At 44.9% G+C, this 22,073-nt stretch overlaps 1 protein-coding gene across 1 annotated transcript in view; it reads left to right on the top strand.

The window, feature by feature from the left end:
* Positions 1-21,652, top strand: part of SCML4 (sex comb on midleg-like 4 (Drosophila)) — a gene marked incomplete at its 3' end in the record, with an annotated part of 39,895 nt that extends 18,243 nt beyond the window's left edge. Inside the window, exons 5-6 of the mRNA XM_009584097.1 lie at positions 12,035-12,301; positions 21,507-21,652. Of these exons, the coding sequence (XP_009582392.1) occupies positions 12,035-12,301; positions 21,507-21,652 (413 nt within the window). The remainder of the gene's footprint in view (positions 1-12,034; positions 12,302-21,506) is intronic.
* Between the last annotated feature and the right edge of the window lie 421 nt (positions 21,653-22,073).

The following is a 22,073-nucleotide window of genomic DNA, read 5'->3' as shown; positions in this document are numbered from 1 at the left end:
GCAAGGACTCATGTGGCCACCCTATATCCTTGTCCTCATCAGGGGGGAAGACAGGAAAGTCTGTGAATAAGTTCCCCAGCCTTGCTCCTCTCCCCACGGCCAAGTCAAATTTGTGTGCATAGATAATGTATGGCGTCCCCTAGCACTGTCCACAGGAGAACAGCACCTATTCTTGTGGCAGTGGCTAGAGGTAGGGCCCCATATGGAGCAGAAGCACAGCAGGAGGTAGAGGTACCCTGTTACATCAGTGCCTCTGATATAGGAAGGTAGGCTTCCTGATATAGGAAGGTAGGCTGCCTGATATAGTAAGATAGACTCTTCCTATCTACAAGCACTTGAAAAGCTGGTACAAGAAGTGATACAGCAATGCACTATGAGTGTGACTAGTAGGCAAGACACTAGGCTGAGAGCTGGATTTTGTCAGAGACTTTCCCATTGATTGTGTGGGCAAGTCACCCTTCCCTGCTGCGCCTTTATTTGAGCATCTGTCTGAGGAGGGCGATAATTCTTGCCACCATGTGCAAAGCCCTTCTAAAACAGCTAGGAAAAAAGAATAACGTGATAGAAAACCACATATTATTACAATCAATATTTTCTGTTCCAAGCACCAAATAAACAGCAGCTCAGAAATTTCAAGCCCTGAAAGGGCAAGAAAAATGTTGTCTTTCCCCTTTCTAGTACAGTGGCTTGTTTAATCTTGTCTTGTTGCATGCTATCAGGAACAGTGCTCCTGGCTTCTCAGCACACTCCAAATAAATGGCTTTTACAGCTATCAATAGCTTTGGCTTTCTTCAGCATTTAATTACCTGCAAAGGCCATTTATTGCCTCATATATTCCTCTACCATGAACATTATCCTTTAAACAATAAATAAAATATTAAGGTCACTCTTAAAGAGGGAGCAGAGGAACTGCACAAGCCATCCAGCCACAGCAAAGTCTAATATAAAAAGTTTGTCTGGTCTTTGGGGTGTTTGAATTGACAGCAGAGCCTGCAGTAGAGCAGAGAAAGGGTGGGATGGCTGCAGGCATTTCTTCCTTCCTTTCTTCCATGCACTTGTGCATGATCCATCAGGAGTGTGGGTGCCTCCGCCCTCTCCAGACTTGGCCCAGTGGGCCCCAGGACAGGGCATCCCACCGAGGACCCCCACACTGAGGTCCTACCTGCAGCTGGAGCACAATCACCGGGACTGGCTTCCTGAAACGAGGTGTCCAGGGTGGTAACTCTGTGGCAGAGCGGAAAGAAAGGCAACTGCAGCTGGAGCTGCATGTTGTCATTCAGAAACCCGGGGAGGCACAGGAACAGTTTAGGATGGTACAAGGGGTAGGAAGTAAAGGCAGGAGGATGAAAGAAAAGAGACAGTCAGTCAACGCTCCTGTGGAGGCGTTTCATGAGGCTTTAGCATTCAGGCCCTTTAAACCTAGACCAGAAGAAACTAATGAAATGTACACTAAGGGGCAAATCCTGGCAGGAAGAAAAGTAAGAGATGGATGGGAGAGATAAAATTCACCTGTGATATAATTTGCCTGAACTCTATAGAATTGGCAGAATTGGATAAATTGACCCTTCTGACCTTTAAGCTGTGTAATTACTGTTTGCTAACCCCCAAATGAAGAAAGAGTCCCTTTCTGTTTCTTTAAGTTTATGAAATTGTATCTCCTTGTGGATGCTAAGCAATAAAGCTATAAGCAGACATCTCTCCAGCAGTCAGCCCAAGGTAAATCCTCCTTCCCACCTTCTGCCAGGCTGTTCTACCTCTGTAGTCTTGAGGGGGTGCAAGAAAATCCATCCCTTTTGAAAAGCTACCCCCTGGGGAGGTAGGCACTCTGCTCTCAGCAGTGAATGAGATGCCCAAAGGCCCTTCTGTCCTTCAGCCCAAGATGAGCTCAGAGCCATGGCACAGGCACCGGCAGTGCTGGAGATTGCTGGGGCTGCAGCCATGGAGGTTAGAAGTGAGAGCTAAGCTATGAAATGGAGTTTAAAGAAGGGAAAAAAGATGCTTTATTTTTTCTTATCAAAGGGTATGTGTAAGGAAAGTGGATGAAATGATGGGTGTAAATGCATGAAGCATGATGGATGAGATCATATCTACTACAGAAAAAAATACTCCTGGGTGTAAGCATATAATTCAAGCTTTACATGCGCTGTCACATGGAGGAAGCACGGACACTCTTTTAGAGTCCTGGTCAGGTAAATCATGTGATTGTAACTCTTTTAGCTTCAGTTTTAGCTTTAACTTTGTTTTAGCTGATCAAGACTTTTCCATAGAGCTATATGATTCCTTTAAGAGATGTCTGAAGTTAGGAGTCAGGGCTTTGATTTTAAATAGCTTAAATTAAAGTTGAAACAGGAATTTCCATTCCTAAACTTTTTAAATATTGATACAAATACCTGTGATCCAATATACCCGTATTTCAAGCAGTCAGATCAGCAGGCCACAGGCCAGAGCTGATGATGAAAAACCTACCCCCCCATCCAAATGCCGCGTGCATTAACCAGCATGACCCACCACATTTTTCATAGATGCGAGGGGGGGAAAAGATGATCCTCAGGATCCTTACCTTGTGCCAGTTCAAGCCATATTAGATATAACACCACTTGGGAGCCGTATGCGATGTCGGTGTAGGCTCTGATAGCCCATGAAAGCCGTGGGCAATTAGCTGTGTAGCTTCTTGCTGCTGGGTTGCTGTTGCAGCCAGAGTAATAGAAAGACTGGCTACGGCAGTGGAGGGGGCTATGGGGGTTAGCAAAGCCAGCAATTACTAAGTAAAAGGCAAAACAAGAAATGTTTTGGAAGAGAGAGGAACACTTGCTCGTGTCTTGTGAATCTGGACGAGAGGGCCCTTGCTTTTGGAACTGCCTGGCGCCTATGCCAGGGCCTGGGCTTGCACCTCCAGGGGAGGAAGCAGAGCCAGCTGAAAGCGGGGAAAAGGGAGTCTTGTGTTTAAGCTATTTCCATTTGACAGGTTTCAAAGCAGATTCAGAATTTTTTTCAGGGGATATTACTGATTTTTGCTTGGCTGTTATTCAGGTTTTCAGTTCAGTTTTTCTCCTCCCCCATGTTGCTCTCTTTTTTAGCCTTTTAGATTGAAAGATTAAAAGGCTCTTCCTCCTTTCTCTGTCTTTATCTACCTTCTGTTTCTCTCTATCCTTTTCCAGTTCACTACAAAATAAATGGAAACCCACATACAATGGCATTTCCAGTTCCATGGAAATAAAACATCCATTTTTTTCTTGAAAAGGCTTGGCCCCTGTTTAATCAACAGTGCTCCCTAGCTCCTTAGGATTTATTTCTTTGCGGTAATTATACCGAGTACATCGAAGTGCCTTTCGGAAAGTAGTAACACACAGCATCTGCCTGAAGAACATTCGTCTGTTGGCAAAATGAGTGCAGAGCAGGGGATTAAAGCAATTAAGAGAGTAATGGAAGCAAACAGTTGGCGGTGATGTGCAGTCTGGTGTTTGTGTTGGGATGGTGCTGGCCACGGGCAGCAATGAGAAAGGTAAGGGTGCAAGGCGAGGAGTTGCACCACCAGCAGCTGGGCAAGAGAAATACGTCCCCGCCTCTCACTGAAAATAAGCTGCAAATGGAGGTTTGGGGAATCAGGTACTTCATGGTGAGTTTCTTCATGGAAGAGGTAAGTTACAGAGGTGATTTAAACAAAAAGGTGGCAGTGGCTTGCTAGACTTCAGCAGAGAAGCCAAAGTTAAGGAAAATGTAGTGAGGCTGGGGGTGAGTCCTGGGATGGGGTGCCGGGGCAAGCCCAGCTTCCCAGCGGCACAGCACAGTGCAGCACACCAGTGTGAAGGGAAACCGCCTCTGTGGGATCACGGGGAGAGGAGGGGATAAAAAGACCCAAGAAAGGGGAATTGGTGAGTTCCTAGCTGCTGGGACTGAGATCGGCCAGGGATGTCAGAAGCAGCAGTGGAGAAGGCAGGAGAAGAAAGGATTTGTGAAGGAGAACTAAGGCTTTAGGGCCCAGCGATGTTGTATTTATATTAGCAGAAGAAACCCCAGAAGAAGTATCAGAAAGTCCAGCTCAGCTGCAGCACTGGGCAGGGAGAAATGAAGCAAAGACTTTATAAAAGATCTTATACCTACGTATAAATACATGCTCAGGCTCATGCTTTATATGTGCTCTACCTAATTTCTGGATGAGATTATTAGTTATTAATGGGCAAACGCAGCTTATTTTGCAGTTACTGCACTTTGCTTTAGACATCTCATTTCTTGTGTCTCAAATTATTTGTTTTTCAAACAAAAAATTGCTGTTAAATATTTTAAGCCAGTACTAAGCAATGTAATTAATCTTAGGGAGATTCATCACGGTGGTGGTGGTAGCATAACAGAAATGCACTAAACTGCAAAGCATCCCAGTATATAACATGAAATTTTAAAATAACATAGTCATTTTAATCTAGTTTGTTCTATATACAGCTTTTTGTGACTTTTATCGATGCTGATTTATAAGCATACGGAGTACATTATAAACTACCTGGATAGAAAAGCCCCTCTAGGTACTGCTAAAGCTGGAGACAGAAAAGATCGATCGCTGCCTCTCCCGTCTCCCTCTGCCAGTGCAGAACTATTGCTGTGCTATGATACAAAACTATACAACCCTGATAAATCTCCTTTTCATGATGTACACTTTGCTGTAACATAAAGGTAAGGGAGAAGGGAAAAGAATGGAGGAGCAGGTCTGAAATCAGGAGGAAGAAACCAAAGGAAGATTTTTTCTAAATCTTCTTTCTAAGTCCTTCTAAAACCGGATCCATATGTCATTGAAATCCCTTTGCCTTCACTCATGGGTATGCAGTGCCTAAACAATTTGCCTACATTGTAAGATAGGATTAAAACCTCTCCATTGCAACACAAGACATTTACTCAATCATGCCCAAGCACTTAAAAAAAAAATAATCCTGGATCCTTATATACACGAGCACCTTTTATTATTAAATCTAATATATTTGTCAGCAGCTAGCTTGTGAATTTACTCTACCTTTTTACTCAGTTTGGACAATAAAACCGTGTTCCCAGCCGGTTTCATTCCCTGGTTCTACTGCATTAAACACAATGTGGCTGTTGTCTGGGCTGCAAACACTCAAGGGAAATTGTTTAAATAATGAAAAAAAATTGCCTATGCTGAAGTCCTTGTAATCAGGACAACATTGGATTTTGGAAAATTCTCTAAAAAATTTAGATTCCTGATGTTAACTGACTGGCAGCTTCTCCTTGGGGCATTTGGCATTTCAGTTACCGCAAAATATTTTTTAGCAGTTAGGACACAGCGAGATGATACATGGTGCAGTAAAGCCTCAGACTAAACCCTGGAGAATTCACTGCAGGTTTTATCTCCACAGTGTGACCATGGTTTCAGTGTTCATAATATCTACATTCACAAGTGGATGAGGCTTATTTACATTTTCCTGTTCTGACTGACTAGTACCCCCCCTTTTTCTCCCCCGTGGATGCAATTCTGTGTTCCTATAACCCATGCAAAAGTTATTCTGTAGGTCGAAAAACACAGGTGTGACAGCCCTGAACTGCTGTCGGCAGATGCCCTGGGCTGCCTGCTCGCTCTCTGCCTCTCTGCAGCAGCCTCAGGGATGCTGTGGCTCCTCGGGGATGTGTCTCGGTGCCACTCCGCCTTGGCAAGCAGCAAGCAGATCAGCTCTGCTGCCAGGAACCAGATGTTGCTCCTTGTAAAGCTTTCCTTGTCCAGCCAAACCGTGGCAGCCATGGGCTGGTGTGGAAAAGGTCTGGTCCTTGCCCAGCCGTGCAGGGTGCAGATACATGCACCAGAGAGTGGTGTTGACACGGTGTAGAAACGCCTGCTAAGAGGTGACATCATATTTTCATTGTGCTGCATGTCTGGACGGGAGATGGAGCTAAAAGGAATGGGCTGGTGCTGTAATCCCAGAGTAAATCACAGCAGGCAGAGCTGGAAAGTCTTAATCCATCATAGGAAGCTCTTATCTTTAGATAGATGCATGCAGGCTCAAGCTACAAGGAAGATAAGGTGCATGGTCCATTTCTGACTAGACAGAAATGTGTGAGGCTGTTTGGCAGACACAGAAAAAGTTATTTTTTAATGTTAAAACAGAAGATAGCAGTTCAGAACCAAGGCATATTTTTCACACTCTTAAATACTGTTTAGATCTCTCTGCTCTCTCCCCCTACAGCTTACACTAGATTGAACTGATGGTTAAACTCACCTGAAATATTTCCTTCTTCTTTTCTGCATTTGATGTTTGCGTTTCCCCACTTCTATATTTCCTTCTATGAAGGCTGAGATGCAGGGTTTCTAACCTTCACAGCTGCTTAAAACAGTGCTCCCACCCACTGCCTCCCAGATAGGGCAAATGCCACCCTTGGGTGGGGAGCCAAGCTCAGGAACTATAAAATACAGGCAAAGATAAAGCCATACAAGGAGTCTCTCAATGGGATTTTGACACTGTGGCTGGCTCCTCTCAAAATGACTGGGAGATGAGAAAAGGCTGGCCCTGGCTGGGGGAGAGGAGAGGTCTGAGGAAGCTATGATATCATGCCGCTTAAAATATGGAGTTCACAGCTGGTCAACCCATTATAGAAAATATATGGTAGCACTTAAAAAGGTAAAGGGAAGGGTCAGAGGGCAAAGCCCATCACTAAATGGCATGAGGAATAGGAGACAAGACACAAAAAAGGAAAAGTGGGGGTGGAGAAAAGAAAGAAACAAAGAAATCTATATTGACTGGGAGGAAAGGAAGTTATGGGGAATTTAATTACAGCAAATACAATGATCAAGCATTGCAGGTGGTGGAGTAAAAGGTTATGGAATGACACAAAAGTATTAGCCTAAAAGGAAGGGCAGTTGTCCTGGGAAGCTACCGGTGTGCAAAAGAGGACCTCCCTGGTTTGGGGATCTGTGTCCGGCGTGCTCAGAGGTGGGGGTGCAGGTTTCCATCAGTGCCCCGTGCAACCTTCATCCAGATGCAGCCACTCTTTGGCTGTGCAGGACGTGGCCTGTTAACTGGGAACGGGGACCCTGGTCCCAGTTCACTGCCCTGAACTCGGGCTCTGCCGTCCAAGCAGCTATCTGGGGACAAACCCAGAGAAAGGCATGGGGGTATCAGGAAAGGGAAAGCTGGACGAATGAAAGTGTGAGATGGATGGAAGGGGAACAGCCTGGGGAAGAAATAGCTATGCAGGTCAGTGGTACGGGAGGAGGGAAAATAGAAAAGGGGGATAGGAAAATAGCTGGCAAAATGGGAAAAGGGTGATGCTGCTGGTGTGGGAAAGCAGCGTTAGAGCTGGTGCAAGGTCAAGACGGTGGGAATGTGATGGAAGAAGCAGTAGGAAGAGATGATGGGGAAGAATGGAGGGAGGAGCAGGGAGGGGATATAAGGGAAGGGAGCCTGAGACAGGTAAAGGGAGAGGGGGATGTTACATGAGAAGTGATGTGGGAGCAGCTGCAGGTGAGGAAAGCGGCAGAAGGCATGTTTGGCCTGGGAGGAGAGAAGGCAGACTGGAGAGGACAGGAGTGTCTCTGGAGTGCAGAAAGAGCTTTTAACTATAGGAGAGATTTTAGCAGAATAATGTTGGGGGTTTTTTTGAAGATAAAGAAGAAAGTGAGAGATTAGATCTGCCCAGGAAAACATCAGCTAAGGATCATCTGCATGGGTGTACACTCTTTTTCATTTCCTGCTTAACTTGAAATTGATTTTCATTTGCTTTCCTAATGCACAATGGGAGGCGTAATTTTTTTGTCTTTCTGGAGTGTCTCAATTCCCAGACAATACCAAAGGTCCACTGTACGCGTTCTGCATTTACACATGCAATATACATCCATGTGGCACGCTGTAGTGGCATATAGATACCGCCGAGCAAAGGACTTAACATTACAGAGGTGAGAGACAAAACAAGTATTTTTCTTCATCCTAATGGAGAATTGGGGTCCAGAGATGACGGATAACCTGACCAAGGTCACCCCAGAGGTCTGCAGCAGAGCTGGGATGTGAGCTGCAGGTTCTCATGTGTTTTAACTCTCAACTGACCCATCTTCAGGAATTTGGCTGGGAACCATACAGGCTGCTACTTTAAAGAAACTCAGCTAAAGAAATGTGCATTTTTAAATTGGGAAAGCAGTTGGGTTTTTTTGCTTCTCCTTGCTGCATTTTAAGGTGTGCTGGATGTAACAGACTTCGGCTTTTCAATCCAGTTGCCTGTGGACCATTCATGGAAAGGAAAACTATGCCAAAATGGCTTGAGCATCTCAGGGTGGTGAACAGTTGTAATGGAGACTACTGTGCTCAAAGCAAAGGCTTGAAGCAGCTTTCTCATAAATCCTGCTTTAAAACATTGTGTACTAATTTCTCAGTAGCATGTGCCCTTCTGCTGACTACCTAGAAAATAAAATACAGAAGTGCAACAGAATACAAAAGGGCTAAGCTACAGATTTATGAAACTGATGCATTTTAAACCTCAATAGAGAGTGATGTTTTCTTCTATTGTCTTAGAAAACATGTTTTTCCCTAATTGGTCAAAGTGGGATTAGTAGCTGTGAAAGCCGTGCACTTTACAAGGTCTTCTGGGAGTTTACAAAATGCAGATACTTTCATACACATCATTGGTGGAGCCCCAACTTGCGCAGCTTCTCTGTGATACAAACTAACAGGGAGCTGGAGAAATATGAACACAAAAAGCTTCCACAGCCTTTTGTAGCTTCTGGACAGTGGAGCCCGTCCCTCCCGCTGCCTCCTATGCCACTGTAAGGGGCCCTGGACCCCTTACATGAGCCCTCACCATGGTCCTCCCCCACCCTCTGCGGCTGCTTCTCAGACTGGAGAAGACGGCAATTATAGGATCAGAGGATGAGTCAGGCGGGAAGGGACCCCAGGAGGTCTCTGGTCCAACCCCTTGCCCAAAGCAGGGTCAGCTATGGGGTCAGACCAGGTTGCTCAGGGCTTTGTCCAGTTGGGTCTGGAAAAATTCCAGTGCCAGAGCCTGCCCAGCCTCTCTGGGCAACATCTGCCACTGCCCCGCTGTCCTCACAGGGAGAAGGTTTCTCCTTACATCCATCTGAAGCTTTTATTTCAATTTTTGCCTGTTGTCTCTTGTTCTCCTGCCGTGCACCACTGTGAATAGAATGGCTCCATCTTCTCGGTGACCTCCCCATGGGTCCTGTGGGGCTGCTGTTAGGTTCCTACCCCCAAGCTGCCTCTCCCCCAGGCTGAACAAGCCCAATTCCCCCACCCTCTCCTTGCAGGGCAAGTGCTCCAGGCCCAGGCGTCTTGATGGCCCTCCGCTGAATTCACCCATTTGTCCATGTCTGTCTGACAGAGACCAAACCTGGATGCCAGGTTAGACCCCTGCAGTACCCCACTTTTTACTGGCCTCCATACAACACATTAACTGCCACCCACTAAGCCTGGTGATCCAAGCAGTTTCTCACTCATCCCAACTGTAATGTTCTAACTTGGATGCAAGAATATCGTGGGAGACAGTGTTGAAAGACTTGCTAAAGTCAAGGCAAATGACATCCACTGCTCTCCCTTTGCCCACAAATCCAGTCGCTTTATGATAGAAGGCAATCAGGTTGGTCAGGTGTGACTGATCCTTGGTGAACCCCTACAGACCCGCTCACCTTCATCTCCTTCTCTGCTGCTGGGAGAGGGGGTCATGAAATGCAGATGTCTTCTCCTGCCCTGAAGTGTCACCGGGGACTGTGTCACCCTGCAGGGGCATAATGGATCTCTCTGTGCCCTGAAAGTCCCCTGGGCCTGCCTGCTTTTTCCCTCCCATGTGTGGGTCTCTCCTGGGGGTGGGCAGATCATCGCAGGGCATGGGCTTACGGAGACATGGTTGCTCAAGGTGCATCAGCTCGTGCAGTTTTACAACTCAGCCCGCACTCAGCAGGGAGCACAGAAGCTGACCAGCACCTTTTAAAACTGTAACAGTTAAAGCCTGTAACTGCACATACTTGAATGCACAGTCTCCTTTTTCCTAATCTAGCTGTGACCTGCATTTCCTCATGAGCTCCTTTTGGTCAGGAGGAGGTGACTGTGATGAGTTGCTCTAGTAATTTACTGGACTGCTCATATCAACTTGAAGATTAGGAGCTCTGAAAAGGCTGGCTTAGAACCTGGCTGCTTGAGACAATCCCTGCTCCCCCCTGTCCAATGAAGACATGAATATCATTTTTCAAATTCCCAGAGCATCTTCCACTGGGGCATGTTTCAAACAGTAATGAATTGAGGCTCCTGCTTGGTCCGTGGCAATAGGCATCATTACTGCCATTTTGGAGCCCAAAGCAGAGACATGTGGAATAAATTGATCTAGATCAAGAGTCTTAGGCAGAGTCAGGAACAGAACTGATGCCATCTGGCTCCTCAGTCTCATACACAACTCATGGGTGTCCTTCCACAGGGAGATTTCACCCATACATGTCTTATTTCACACAGACTACTGAAAAAATTCTGACATCAGTCAAAAAATCCCTGGTGTCTGCTCACAAATTTTGGAGTCATTTATATCCATAGTAATAAAAGCTGTATGCTGTTTATTTAGCAGGGCTCTTTTAATGTGCTGTTTGTTGTTTTGACAGTCTGTGTCTTCTTCATATTGTAATCATATTAAAAGAGCATTCTTTTCCTGGAATAAAGAGGTAATGATTCACAAGAGGCATAATTATTCCATGTGGTGCAGGCAGGATGCTGCAGAAAGAGCTGTCTTCTTTATGCATAAGAGGCTTTTATTGCAAGTGTTCTACACAGTAATTAAATTCCTTTGAATGAGAAGGCTTGATTGGATTTTCTTTGGTTTATTGGGAGGAGTCTGAAAAGCAAGGTATTTAGCTCAATTGCTATACAATTTTGGCATCTGTTGGAGGTTAGGGAGAAAGGTTCAGAGTATCTGATTCCCATTTCTATTATGCTAGTGTTACGTTATCTAAACTCCGTTGAATTCAGTTGAATTACACCCTATCTGTATTTGTGTGAGAATCAAGCTCAGAAATCCCTGGCAGAAAGCAGCAGGATACCTGAATGCACGCTGTAAGAATCCAAATTATCTAAGGGAAAAAAGCCTTGCTAAAGGAAAGTTACTTGTAGTTGCAAAGGCAAGTGCCCGAAAGCAAGGAAACTTCACATTTACAGCGGTCCTTCAGATCTGATGTTTGCCTTATGGTGAGTCCAGCCTTGGCCCAGAATGGGACAAATTTTTAAAAGACAGCAGCGAGAAAATGAGAAGTCAGGCAATCATGTAACAAAAATCTGTGCTGTGGCTTGACACACAAGCCAGAATGCTGGCATGGCACAATTCTTGAGTATTTGACCTGTCAAACTAAATCGTGTTTGTTTAACATCAACTACTGCACGCAGCTGCCAAGGTTTTTTTTTTTCAAAGGAAAAGAGTAGAAATGTAAATTAAAAGGAAAACTATTATATACAACCTCAACATGTATTAGCGATGGGGCTTGGGTCTTGTGACATAAATTACAGCATAAATTCTTGTTACTCAATAAGGCTACACAATACCGTGAGAGGAGAGTGTTGCTCAGGCAGGGAAGATGTGCAACACCACATGGGTAATTTCACCCTGCTCAGATGCGTCTGGAAGGCGAGTACACATGATGAGGAAAGTGGAATCAAAAGCTCGAAGAAACATCATGGGGCAATGGGAGGCACTTTCCTAATCTGGGTGTTCCCTGCCTGCCAGATGTTAACACCTTGTTTTATCCAGTGTGAGAGGGAATCTCTGACGTGCAGGTTGCCAGTATTTGTAGGGGTTATGTGAAGGTTTGGATCTCAGAGAGGTTTTCAGGGGCTCTGCTTGTATTCTAGTGATGGTGGTGGTGGTGGAGGAGTGGTCCTGGGGCTGGGTGAGGGGAGAGCTGGTTTTGCAGGGAAAACAGCAGTGGGAATGAGGAGGAGGAAGACTATGAGAATCAAAAAAAAAGGGAATTTTGGCAAAAATATATATAATTTTTCAAAGGCTGAACTAAAATAGGTTCTGTTTTACTGATGTTTCTTTTGTGTCTCGGCTTCCTGAGCAGAAACGGTCATACCTGAGGACTACCTGGTTGATCCTGTGAACATGAAGCGGTACAGTGTGGATCCTGCTGATTCTGCCTTTGGTTGCATGGGCTCCATGTACGCCATGCGGCAGAGTCCTGCAGATGGATGTCCTGCTGGAGGCTCCTCTTCCTCCTGTAGCCATCATCCTGCCCAGATGTCTTCAGGGGGGTCCTCGTCTACTGGCCTGCAGCATCAGACCTCCAGTCCAACAAGGAATGGGACCTATCTTGAAGGAAACAGAAGTGGTAATATAACATCTTCCATTTAGCAATGTGTGTTGCTATGCTGGTGCCATGCTGGAGTCTTAACTCACTCCCAAATTCCCAGGAAAATTAGGGAGGTGGGTCTGGGTTGACATCCATCCAGACCACACATGCTTCCATTTAGAAGGAGAAATAATAACCTGTGAACACAAAATCAATCTGTTCATCATTAAGTAAAAAGGTTAATGTTTTCTAATGCTGTTATTAATTATGTAAACATATGTATTATGTATAATTGTGTGGCAATCACAACTGCCATTATCAACTTACAGATATAAATATTAATATATAAGGCATTCCTCCAAAAGATTGATACCGCCTACAGGCAGGTATCTGTTATTTGTGTGACACCAGCTGTGTACAAGATATGATGCAGAGCAAACCTAAATATTAGTGCCTACCTCAAACCATTTTTGCAAAAAGTTTTGCTTCCCAGCTGGGTGGCCCATCCTGCCCCTTTAATCATGAACCAGGCCAGATTTTAGCATCATAGAATCATAGAATCATTAAGGTTGGAAAAGACCTCTAAGATCATCGAGTCCAACCGTTAACCCAACCCCACCATGCCCACTAAACCATGGCCCTAAGCGCCTCATCTACACGTCTTTTAAATACTTCCAGGGATGGTGACTCAACCACTTCCCTGGGCAGCCTGTTCCAAGGCCTGACCACTCTTTCAGTAAAGAAGTTTTTCCTGATGTCCAGTCTAAACCTCCCTTGGCGCAACTTGAGGCCATTTCCTCTCGTCCTATCGCTAGTTACTTGGCAGAAGAGACCAACCCCCACCTCGCTACAACCTCCTTTCAGGTAGTTGTAGAGCGCGATGAGGTCTCCCCTCAGCCTCCTCTTCTCCAGGCTAAACCGCCCCAGTTCCCTCAGCCGCTCCTCAGAAGACTTGTTCTCTAGACCCTTCACCAGCTTCGTTGCCCTTCTCTGGACACGCTCCAGCACCTCAATGTCCTTCTTGGAGTGAGGGGCCCAAAACTGAACACAGGATTCGAGGTGCGGCCTCACCAGGGCCGAGTACAGGGGCCCGATCACCTCCCTACTCCTGCTGGCCACACTAGTTCTGATACAGGCCAGGATGCCATTGGCCTTCTTGGCCACCTGGGCTTGAAAAAGACTGCCCAGCAAAACATGTATTTTTAGAAATCATCCAGCTTACTGTTCAAGGCTCTTTTATCCTTCAGGAAGCAAAGTCACAAGAAGTTTATCTGCAAATTCAAGGGATGCCATGGGAACCACTGCATTCAATAACCCTTCTTCCCTCTCTTTGTATTTTTGTCCAGTTACCCTGCTAGGATTTAGGTTTGCTGGGTCGGTTGCTCTGCCCATTACCTATATTCCCTATTAGCCATGGTTTTTTTCCTCTAGAAATGACCTGGGTTCATCAAATGGGTTAGCTAATTCCCTGAACTTCCATGAACTTTGTCATTGTTTGCATTTTTCAAGTTCTCCGTTAACAGGTCTTTATCAGTAGTGATTTGAACAGTGTCTTCAGCCCTTACTAATTATTCAAACTTCATTTATGCATTCTTCATCTTGGTCTAACAAAGTTGAGTTTCTCAGCCATTTTTAAGTCATTAATTTTTTTCCCTTCCTCATTTATTAATGGAATCTACTGTCACTCTAGTATTATTTTTTTTTAAATCTTGATATATTCGCAGAAGCCTTGCTGGTTCCCCTAGCCCCTTTGTCTACCTAGCTCATTACACGGTCTTTCTGCCCTTGCATTTCTGCTGGAAATTGCAAGTGATTCTGCATATTCTTGCTTGGTAGCCACGCCAGAGCTTCTTTCCAGTAGCTGCAGATCTTTGCATAATTCCTTCATATCCCTCACCTCCCCAACACCTGTATTATTTCTTGTTCCTAAACTTCCACTATTTAGTATTTTAGAACATTATTCTTCCAAAATATGTATTACCAGTATTTACCCTTGTATTTCTTTGTTTATCTAAGTTTGCCTTCCTAAATATTCAATATCTACCCAAAACCATCACTCACTCTGTTATTATTCTGACACACTTGTTTCCTTGGTTTACCCCTGTGTTACTCTATTATACAGAGCACATTTGGTTCTCATCATTATTTTTTCTTTACTTATAGAGTCAACTTTACTCAAAGCAAAGTGGATAGTATAGAAATACACTACTGCAAACAACTTTTTAAAAGTTGTCACTATGAACTGCGGGCCTCAGTTACAAAGAAAAGGAAATGAAAAGCTGCTTTCTTTCAGATCTTGTTCAGTGCCTCTTGGGCAGGCATAATCAGGTGCTGGGAGGACAGGAGGCTTACACACAGGATTCATTTTCCCCTCTCCCACTGCTTCCCTAGAGCCTCCCAGCAGAACTGGGACCCTATCATCAAGCTTTTTATTTGGCAGCTGCGAGGAGTCAAGATTTAACAACATTGTTACTTGCTTGCTTTGAAAATCTTTATCATTCTGTTTGGGATCAGTTGTTAGTAATACGTGGGAAGGGTACAGTTGTCGTAGTACATAGGAAGGGTCAGAGCAGTTCAGAGCAAAGGTCTGTCTAGCCATGCATCCTGTCTCCAGTATGAGACAGCAGCACACCCCCAGGAAAGGGATAAGTGCAGAGATGGTGGTGCTTCCCCACTACCTTCTCCGCCTTTAGAAATTTTTGGCTCAAGGGTTTCCTGAACCAGAAGTGGTGGATTCTTATTTAGTAACCCTTCATAGATTTTTCTTTCCTGAATCACCTAATGGCTTATTGAATACTTTGCACATCTTAAGCATCCACAAAATACCGTGGTAGAGTTCCTGTGCTTAAAAATGTGTTGTGTGGAGAAGAGCCTTGGTATCAGGGGTTTGAATCTATGTTCAAGGGACTGAAGTGTAAAATCAGAGCTCCTTAAACTTGCTCATCTGAATTACTTTCCCGTCTTGTTTCTGACTGTGAATGCAGCTGTTTCCCTGTCTCAGAAAAGTCATACAGTGGCCGTGCAATAGGCTTTGCAGGTTCCTATATTTCTCTAGCTTGAAATATATTAAAGCACTTTCGAGGAGCAAAGAGGAAGAGATTGCTTTTGGACCAGGCACCCGTGATAATTTGGTTGTCTTTGAAGCAGTTACAGGTGACTTTAAGCTGCTACATATGATACTTTGGGGTAACAGGACTCATCCCAAACCTGCTTAGTATGTTTTATGTGACATGCATTTGACACTTGCAAAGACTAGCTCATCTGGGACCTCTGGGATGTTTGGCCAGCTCAACAGTAAAGGCTCCCTAAAACTGACAGTTACGCAGCGAACATCATGAAAACAGTTATTAATTTGTTGATATTGATCATTTACAATTATTAACAATTTATTAGTCCCAGTATCATCCATTGTAGATTAGGGTCTGCCATAAAGGTAGACACAAACCCATAGGGAGATGGGTTTGCTTGTCAAGGTCTCCAACAGGAGGAATAGCAATCCCCTGTGCTCTACCAATATGCACCGCTGTTCGTCAGCACAAATGGCTAGTGCACGTTTGTGCCGCCACCATCCATCGCATTTCCTCTGATCCACTCAGCTGCTTGCTGGAGCCTCCAGCAGAGAGTCTCCCACAGTCCACGGCAAGAGCTGGGTCCTCTGAGGCAGAGGAGAGCCATTTGCTCTCAGACACAGCCAGGCAGTTTTCAGTGGCTGTGATGTGCAACACAGTGACATCCATGAAGTCAAGGTGCCCACAGATTCATTACGATATCACTTTGAGCATTAAAGAAACTGTGCTGTTTCCAGTCATAACCTGGTTTCATCTCCTACTCCGTTTGTGATAGTGTCAGCTCTGTAACACTGGAATTCCCACTGTAGAGTCCTACAAAACATTGCCTGCTCCTCCTTAAAATTAGAGACTGTATTTCTTCACAGCTATCATACTTTCACCTACCATGCTGCTTCCACTTTTACTGGCAATCCCAGACTTTAAAAATACACATCTTTCTGCAATTGCCTTAGTGCAGCCACACTGGAGTTTGATTACTGTCTTTGCGATATCTCTCTTGCAAAGGTCTTTGGAATCTGTGCTCTCACTATGATGCTTCTCCATGTGTTTTTCCTCTTTCTCGGGATAATTTATATGCTGCTGAATCATAAGTGAGCAAAGACGAGTAAGTGGTGCATGCCAGACTCTGTTCTTACCCTCCTCAGTTTGCGTACTTACAAGGTAGGGATGGGCAGGACTCATTAAAATGAGGAAGAATTTCCCTCTGAAACCTCAAACCAATCCTCTTTATTTATGGATATTTTTGAAAAATAGCTTGCCTTATTTATCAGGGTGGGCAAATATCATGGAAAAAACCATAACCATAAAACATATCTCAGTGCATAGCAGAACATGTCTTTCAAGCGGAATGGATGAGATTAAACCTCAAAGCTCTCATTAATGCGATCAGAAGCTTGATGCCTAATTCTCCATGATTATGCTAAAAAATTCCAAAAAAAAAGAAAACAAACCTCATTTCAGAAAGCCAGTTGGGGCTACTAACAGATAAACATGCACTTTCCTGTCATCATTTGCCAAATTGAAGCTCTTAAATCAGTGAAGGAATAGTCAAGGACATCATAAACCTTTCCAAGCCTGCTTACATGACAAACAAAGCCTTTATTTCAAGTATGAAGAATTGCGTGCTCAACCACAACATAATAACCTTAACCTTGCCCTGTAGCTTGTTATTTTAATGTAGATTTTATTATCCAATATTAGCAGTTAATTATTATCACCTGAGGGCCTTTGTTAAACCAGCAATCCTGCTTGCTAATACATTTATTTCCTGAAAACATTTTGGGGGCGCAGGGCTTGAAGTTTCTCTTTTTCCAGAATAATACTGCAAGCACCCTGCAGGGGCCGCATCCAGCACCTCCCCAAGGCAGCAAAGGAGCTGCTGACGGCATTGCGGGGCTCAGCACTAGGTACCGCTTCTTTGGCAAACACAGCCTGCCTGTTAATCTTTGAGGACATTTACAGCCTGAAAGGTTCGATGCTTTCAGTGAGCTGCCTGTTTTACCCCTGCCCCTGCAAAAGAGAGGCAAATCAAGAAAAGCCCAAATAGCTATTTAATGCCAGCCCATGGCTGCATCTCATGCAGCTGGATGCTGGGCTGCTCTTGCAGTGGGCAGAGGAGCACCTGCAACGTTGCATCCCCATGCGGTGCATGCCGTGCCAGGAGTGGGAGCAGCCACCGTGCTGGTGGGACGAGGACTCTGCCCTGCCATGCCGCAGGGCTGAGGCCACCAGCCAGAAGGTGCACAGCATCTCCTGCAAGCACCTGCCCATGCAAATCAACGCGCTAAGCCCAATCTTCTTTCCAGAGCTCTCTGCTGATTGTGGCTCGTCAAACCCCCACGCGCCCATAAATATCCTGTAATTGTGTTTTCCTGCACACCTGCTTTTCTGATGCCTCTCCTCTTCTCCTGCTTGGTATGCCCTAGACTTTTAGAAAAGTGTCTTCTACAAAGCCTTCCTCCTGTCCTTGTTTATAGTGGGAGGCATTTCTCTGCGCCTTCGAGGGTCTGCTACTTCTGCTTAGTTTCAGTAGATCTGCTGCTCCTTATTATCTGCTCCAGTGCAATCAGAGAGAACCTTTTAAAATTTCATTCCCACCCCCCTTCCCCTGAGGCAAAGAAATCATTTAGGCCTGCAGCAATATTAAAGTTCATCTGTCACTCCCTTTCCACTCTTATCTATCAATGACTGTACTCCCTCTGGGCTCTGTTTGTTTGCCAAGAACATATTTAGGGAGTCTGTTATTTATCTTTCCTTCTTTCGCAGGTTTAACTCCATTTTAGCATCAGATTTCCGTTTGGCTGTTGGCTTTCTCTCTCTCCATCCTCCTTCTCAGGAAGGTCCCGAGGCCAGAGGCGGGAGGCAGAGAAAAGCCTGTGTGGGGTGAGAGCTCAGACCAAGCAGGTCACGTCTTTCCATCGGCTTTGCCGGGCTTTGGCCACTGAGCCGGTATCTCTAGCCGTTTCTGCGCAGGCAATGCTCTTGACTGGGATGCCCTGAGACCTTCCCCTGCAGAGGAACCTCTTCACTTTCCTTCCCCGACACTGCTTCAGGCTTCCCTCTGATTACCTAAATTTCCATATCCCATTCCATTAATTTGACAAATTTTTGCCACCTGTCAAAAACAGGAAATTGGATTTGACCTAGATTACGATCTCTAAAAATAATTATTGGTCGTGAGCACTCCCATCTCTTTGTAATCTGAGTATTCATTATCATCTTGATTAATTCTGATGACAGGATGGCATAGGATACCCGGGAGACATGAGAATTCCTCATTTATCTAATTCTTAGGTTAAGTGTGAATACCTTCAGATAAGAAAAAATGTATAGTACTTGCCCTGCTGCCATCAAACATTTTTGTGCTTAATATAATCTTTCAGCAAAGTGATGCTATTGAAACAAACCCCATGTCTTTGTGTAGACACGAAACGATTTATTTTCTTTTGTCAATAGAGAGATCACAGTTAAATGTGTAAACTACGATGTTAAAAAGCCAGAGTAAATTAAACAACAAAATACATTTTAAAAGATATGGAAAAAGAGATTGTTTCCAGGCTCACCAGCTACAAACTGTGTTCAAGATATTCGTCTGCAAGCTGCTGGTATCCCAGTTTAACTAAAACATTTAAAGGTAGCCCCTTACACACAAGTAAAATAACACATCTTAATTCATGAAAAAGCAGCAGAGAATCCAGGACTTGATTCAAAGACAAAACAGCCTTTGAAGAGTTAGTATCCACACATAATTGTTGGTTTTATATTATTATATTATATCTCAGGTAGGAATCTGAAAGGGTTATCTTCACCTGCTAGGGCCTGGAAGAGTTCTAGCCATGTGGTCTCTTTAGAAAGGTCATTTATATATTTGTCTTTAAAAAATCAGATTTATGCTATTGATTTCTAGAATGCGAAGGAGTGAATAGAATTCCCCTGCCATTTCAACCTTTTCTTCTCATCCCCCTTCCTTTCATTACAGATATTTCCAATACCTGTGAAGGCTCCCAACCGCTCCCGGGGCTCTCTGTTCCCCTTTGCCCTTTCCTGGCATTTCTGGAAGCAGCGGGTTGTGGGCAGGAGTCACTGGGCCGGGGGCTGCTCTCTCTGTGCCTGGTGTGAATCCCAGGCTAAGCCCCCTGGGCTTTCCTTACATTCATACAAATTTAAGGGAAAAAACGTGATCCTCAGTAGTGGCACGACATCTCCCCCGACCACATTATGGCAGTAGCATAGAAACTTCTGCAATCCTTTGGGCATGGCCAAACCTTTTTCTCCCCCCTCTATTTTCTGGCTGGTTTGCAAAAGCCTGGTTTTCTCCCTGACCTTTGGTTTGAGGTGCCGAGGCGCCCAATATCTTCACACATCAGCTGGCACCCAGACCATCGGCAGGTGAGGTAGGGGAGAAATACTCGCCCCTCTGCTTCCAAGACAAGGCTCAGTTCTCCCACTCGTCCATGACAAAGTTACTCAATGTTACTGATGATCCAGGGGTTGGCCAAGATTACCCTGCTCGTTTTGCATTCTTTGCCTTCATCGTTTCATGCCAAAGGCTCCAGATGGTGTCTGTACCATTGTGTATTGCATTTATTCTGTGAGCGGAGCCCAGGGTCGCCTGAGTCCATACAAACACCAGTCCTCGCTGTCTAATTAAGAGGACCTGCGGCTATTCCTTGTCCTTTATATCCAGAACAGTGACTTAGCAAATGAGAGTGTAATTATCATGATATTTACATCACATCCCATTATGAAGCCCATCGACCAGATTTGCACATTCATAGCACTGCTGCTTACCGGAGTTCATCCTTAGTAACTGCAAAATATACTTCATTACATTATACTGTAGGATGAGCATGGCAGCAAGAAAAAAAATGACCAATATGCACATAAAGCCGTTATTGTGCATATATGGGCAGATCCTCAGCTAATATAAATCAGCATGGCTCTATTGAAGTCAATGGAATGACATAAGCCACAAACCCAGCCCACTACGTTTGCTTACACGCATTAGGATCGTGTTTTGAGTCATGCATGGGGATTCTCATACATTTGATCTGTCTTTATAAGCTCAGCCCTTCTCTCCTCAGCAGCTCTGATTGTCCTCTTGGCTACTTGGGGCTTCTCCAGGCTCCAGTTTAGGTATCTGTGGTCTCCCTCTACTTCCATTCTTCCGTTTTCTTTTCTGTCTTCTGTAGTGCCTGCTTGCTTACCATTTGCACCTCTCTCATTAAAAACTGGGCCTTTACAGAAAGAGATAAGCAGGTCTGGGCAAGTAACATTTTATACATCTGTGTGCTGCCTTCTGCTAATGCAAAGTTTGCTTGGTGTGGATATAAACAAATTTAAACCGCTTTCCTGTAACCTAGCATAATATAGTTCTTGTAATAGTGAAGCAGCATAAGTGGGGGTGCAAATTATATTCACCTGGAGGCTGAGATTTATAATTCTGCGGAGACTAAGAATAAAAACATAAATGCACTTTCATTCCAATGTGCCTTTATTCACTTGATTTAAAGCTACAGCAAGCCGAAGTGACCTTAAATCATCTAGGGCTTATACCATTAAAAAGTCACATGTGCAATGTTCATCTTCATGTGTTTTAGTAGCTTTCCAAATAGGCATCCATTGGGGACCATCAGCTTCGTGAGAGCCTAAGATTAGGAGGATATGGACTAGAAACCTTCCTTTAAGCTCTAAGATAAGTCTGAACATCTGAATGCGAAGAAAAAAACCCTTATTTGCTAAATCCTGATTTTATCCTCTAGCCTTTGCATTCAATGGCAAACTCCTTTGTTTAGTGCTGAAGCGCTTTCTCTCCAGGTGGGAGGGTGGTGTCTTCTTGAGCCAAGATCCCCGCTGCTTGCAGATCAGACAGCAGGGGCAGCTCGGTTTAAGAGCCCGGCAGCTGGTACATTTTTCCTTCCCCAGCAGGAACCTGAGGGTTTCATGTTTTTTAACACAATTCGCCAGCTGGGATCATGTCTCCCAATAAGCAGTCAGATCGGAAACTGCTCCAAGTCCCCTTTTCTCCCCACCCCACCATCTCAGGCTGATACTTGCACACACAGATCCAACGTCCAACGCCGCAGTGATGCTGCCGTACCACTGCACACTCTCAAACCAAGGAAACCGCTGCGTGCCATTGTAACGCGCTGTTGTGGGCTTTTTTATACCAACAGCCTCAAGTCCTTCACCAGAACGACAAGACGCGGCTCGGCCATCAAGCAAGAATCCTTTGACCTGGACAGTGGATGATGTGGTTTGGTTTGTGAAGGATGCAGACCCTCACGCTTTAGGTCCTCATGTGGAGCTCTTCAGAAAACATGTATGTAGAAGGCTGCCCTTACCGCTTCTGTGTAATTTAAGCCAACTGCATGGGCAGTCCCAAGAGACAGCCAGGACACATCACACACACCTGCTCAGCTGCCTTTGGCTGCTATAGGCAGTGTTTGTGCTCAACCAGGTTGAACGCAGCGCCCTGCAAGGTGTTCAGCACCCCTGGGGGGTTTGGTTGAAGCAATGTTCACTTATGACCCAAGAGGGTGGTCAAACACTGCAGCAGGCTTCCTAGAGAGGTGGTCAACGCCCCAAGCCTGCCAGTGTTTAAGAGGCATTTGGACAATGCCCTTAATAACTTGCTTGAACTTTGGTTAAAGCCCTGAAGTCGTCAGGCAGTTGGACTAGATGATCATTGTAGGTCCCTTCCAACTCAACTCAACTCTTCTCTCTTCTCTTCTCTTCTCTTC

This window comes from Fulmarus glacialis, unplaced genomic scaffold (genome assembly GCF_000690835.1).
Source record: "Fulmarus glacialis isolate BGI_N327 unplaced genomic scaffold, ASM69083v1 scaffold14700, whole genome shotgun sequence".
Classification (NCBI taxonomy): Eukaryota; Metazoa; Chordata; class Aves; order Procellariiformes; family Procellariidae; genus Fulmarus; species Fulmarus glacialis.
The sequence above is the reverse complement of the archived record's forward strand: the minus strand, read 5'-3'. Positions and strand labels throughout refer to the sequence as shown.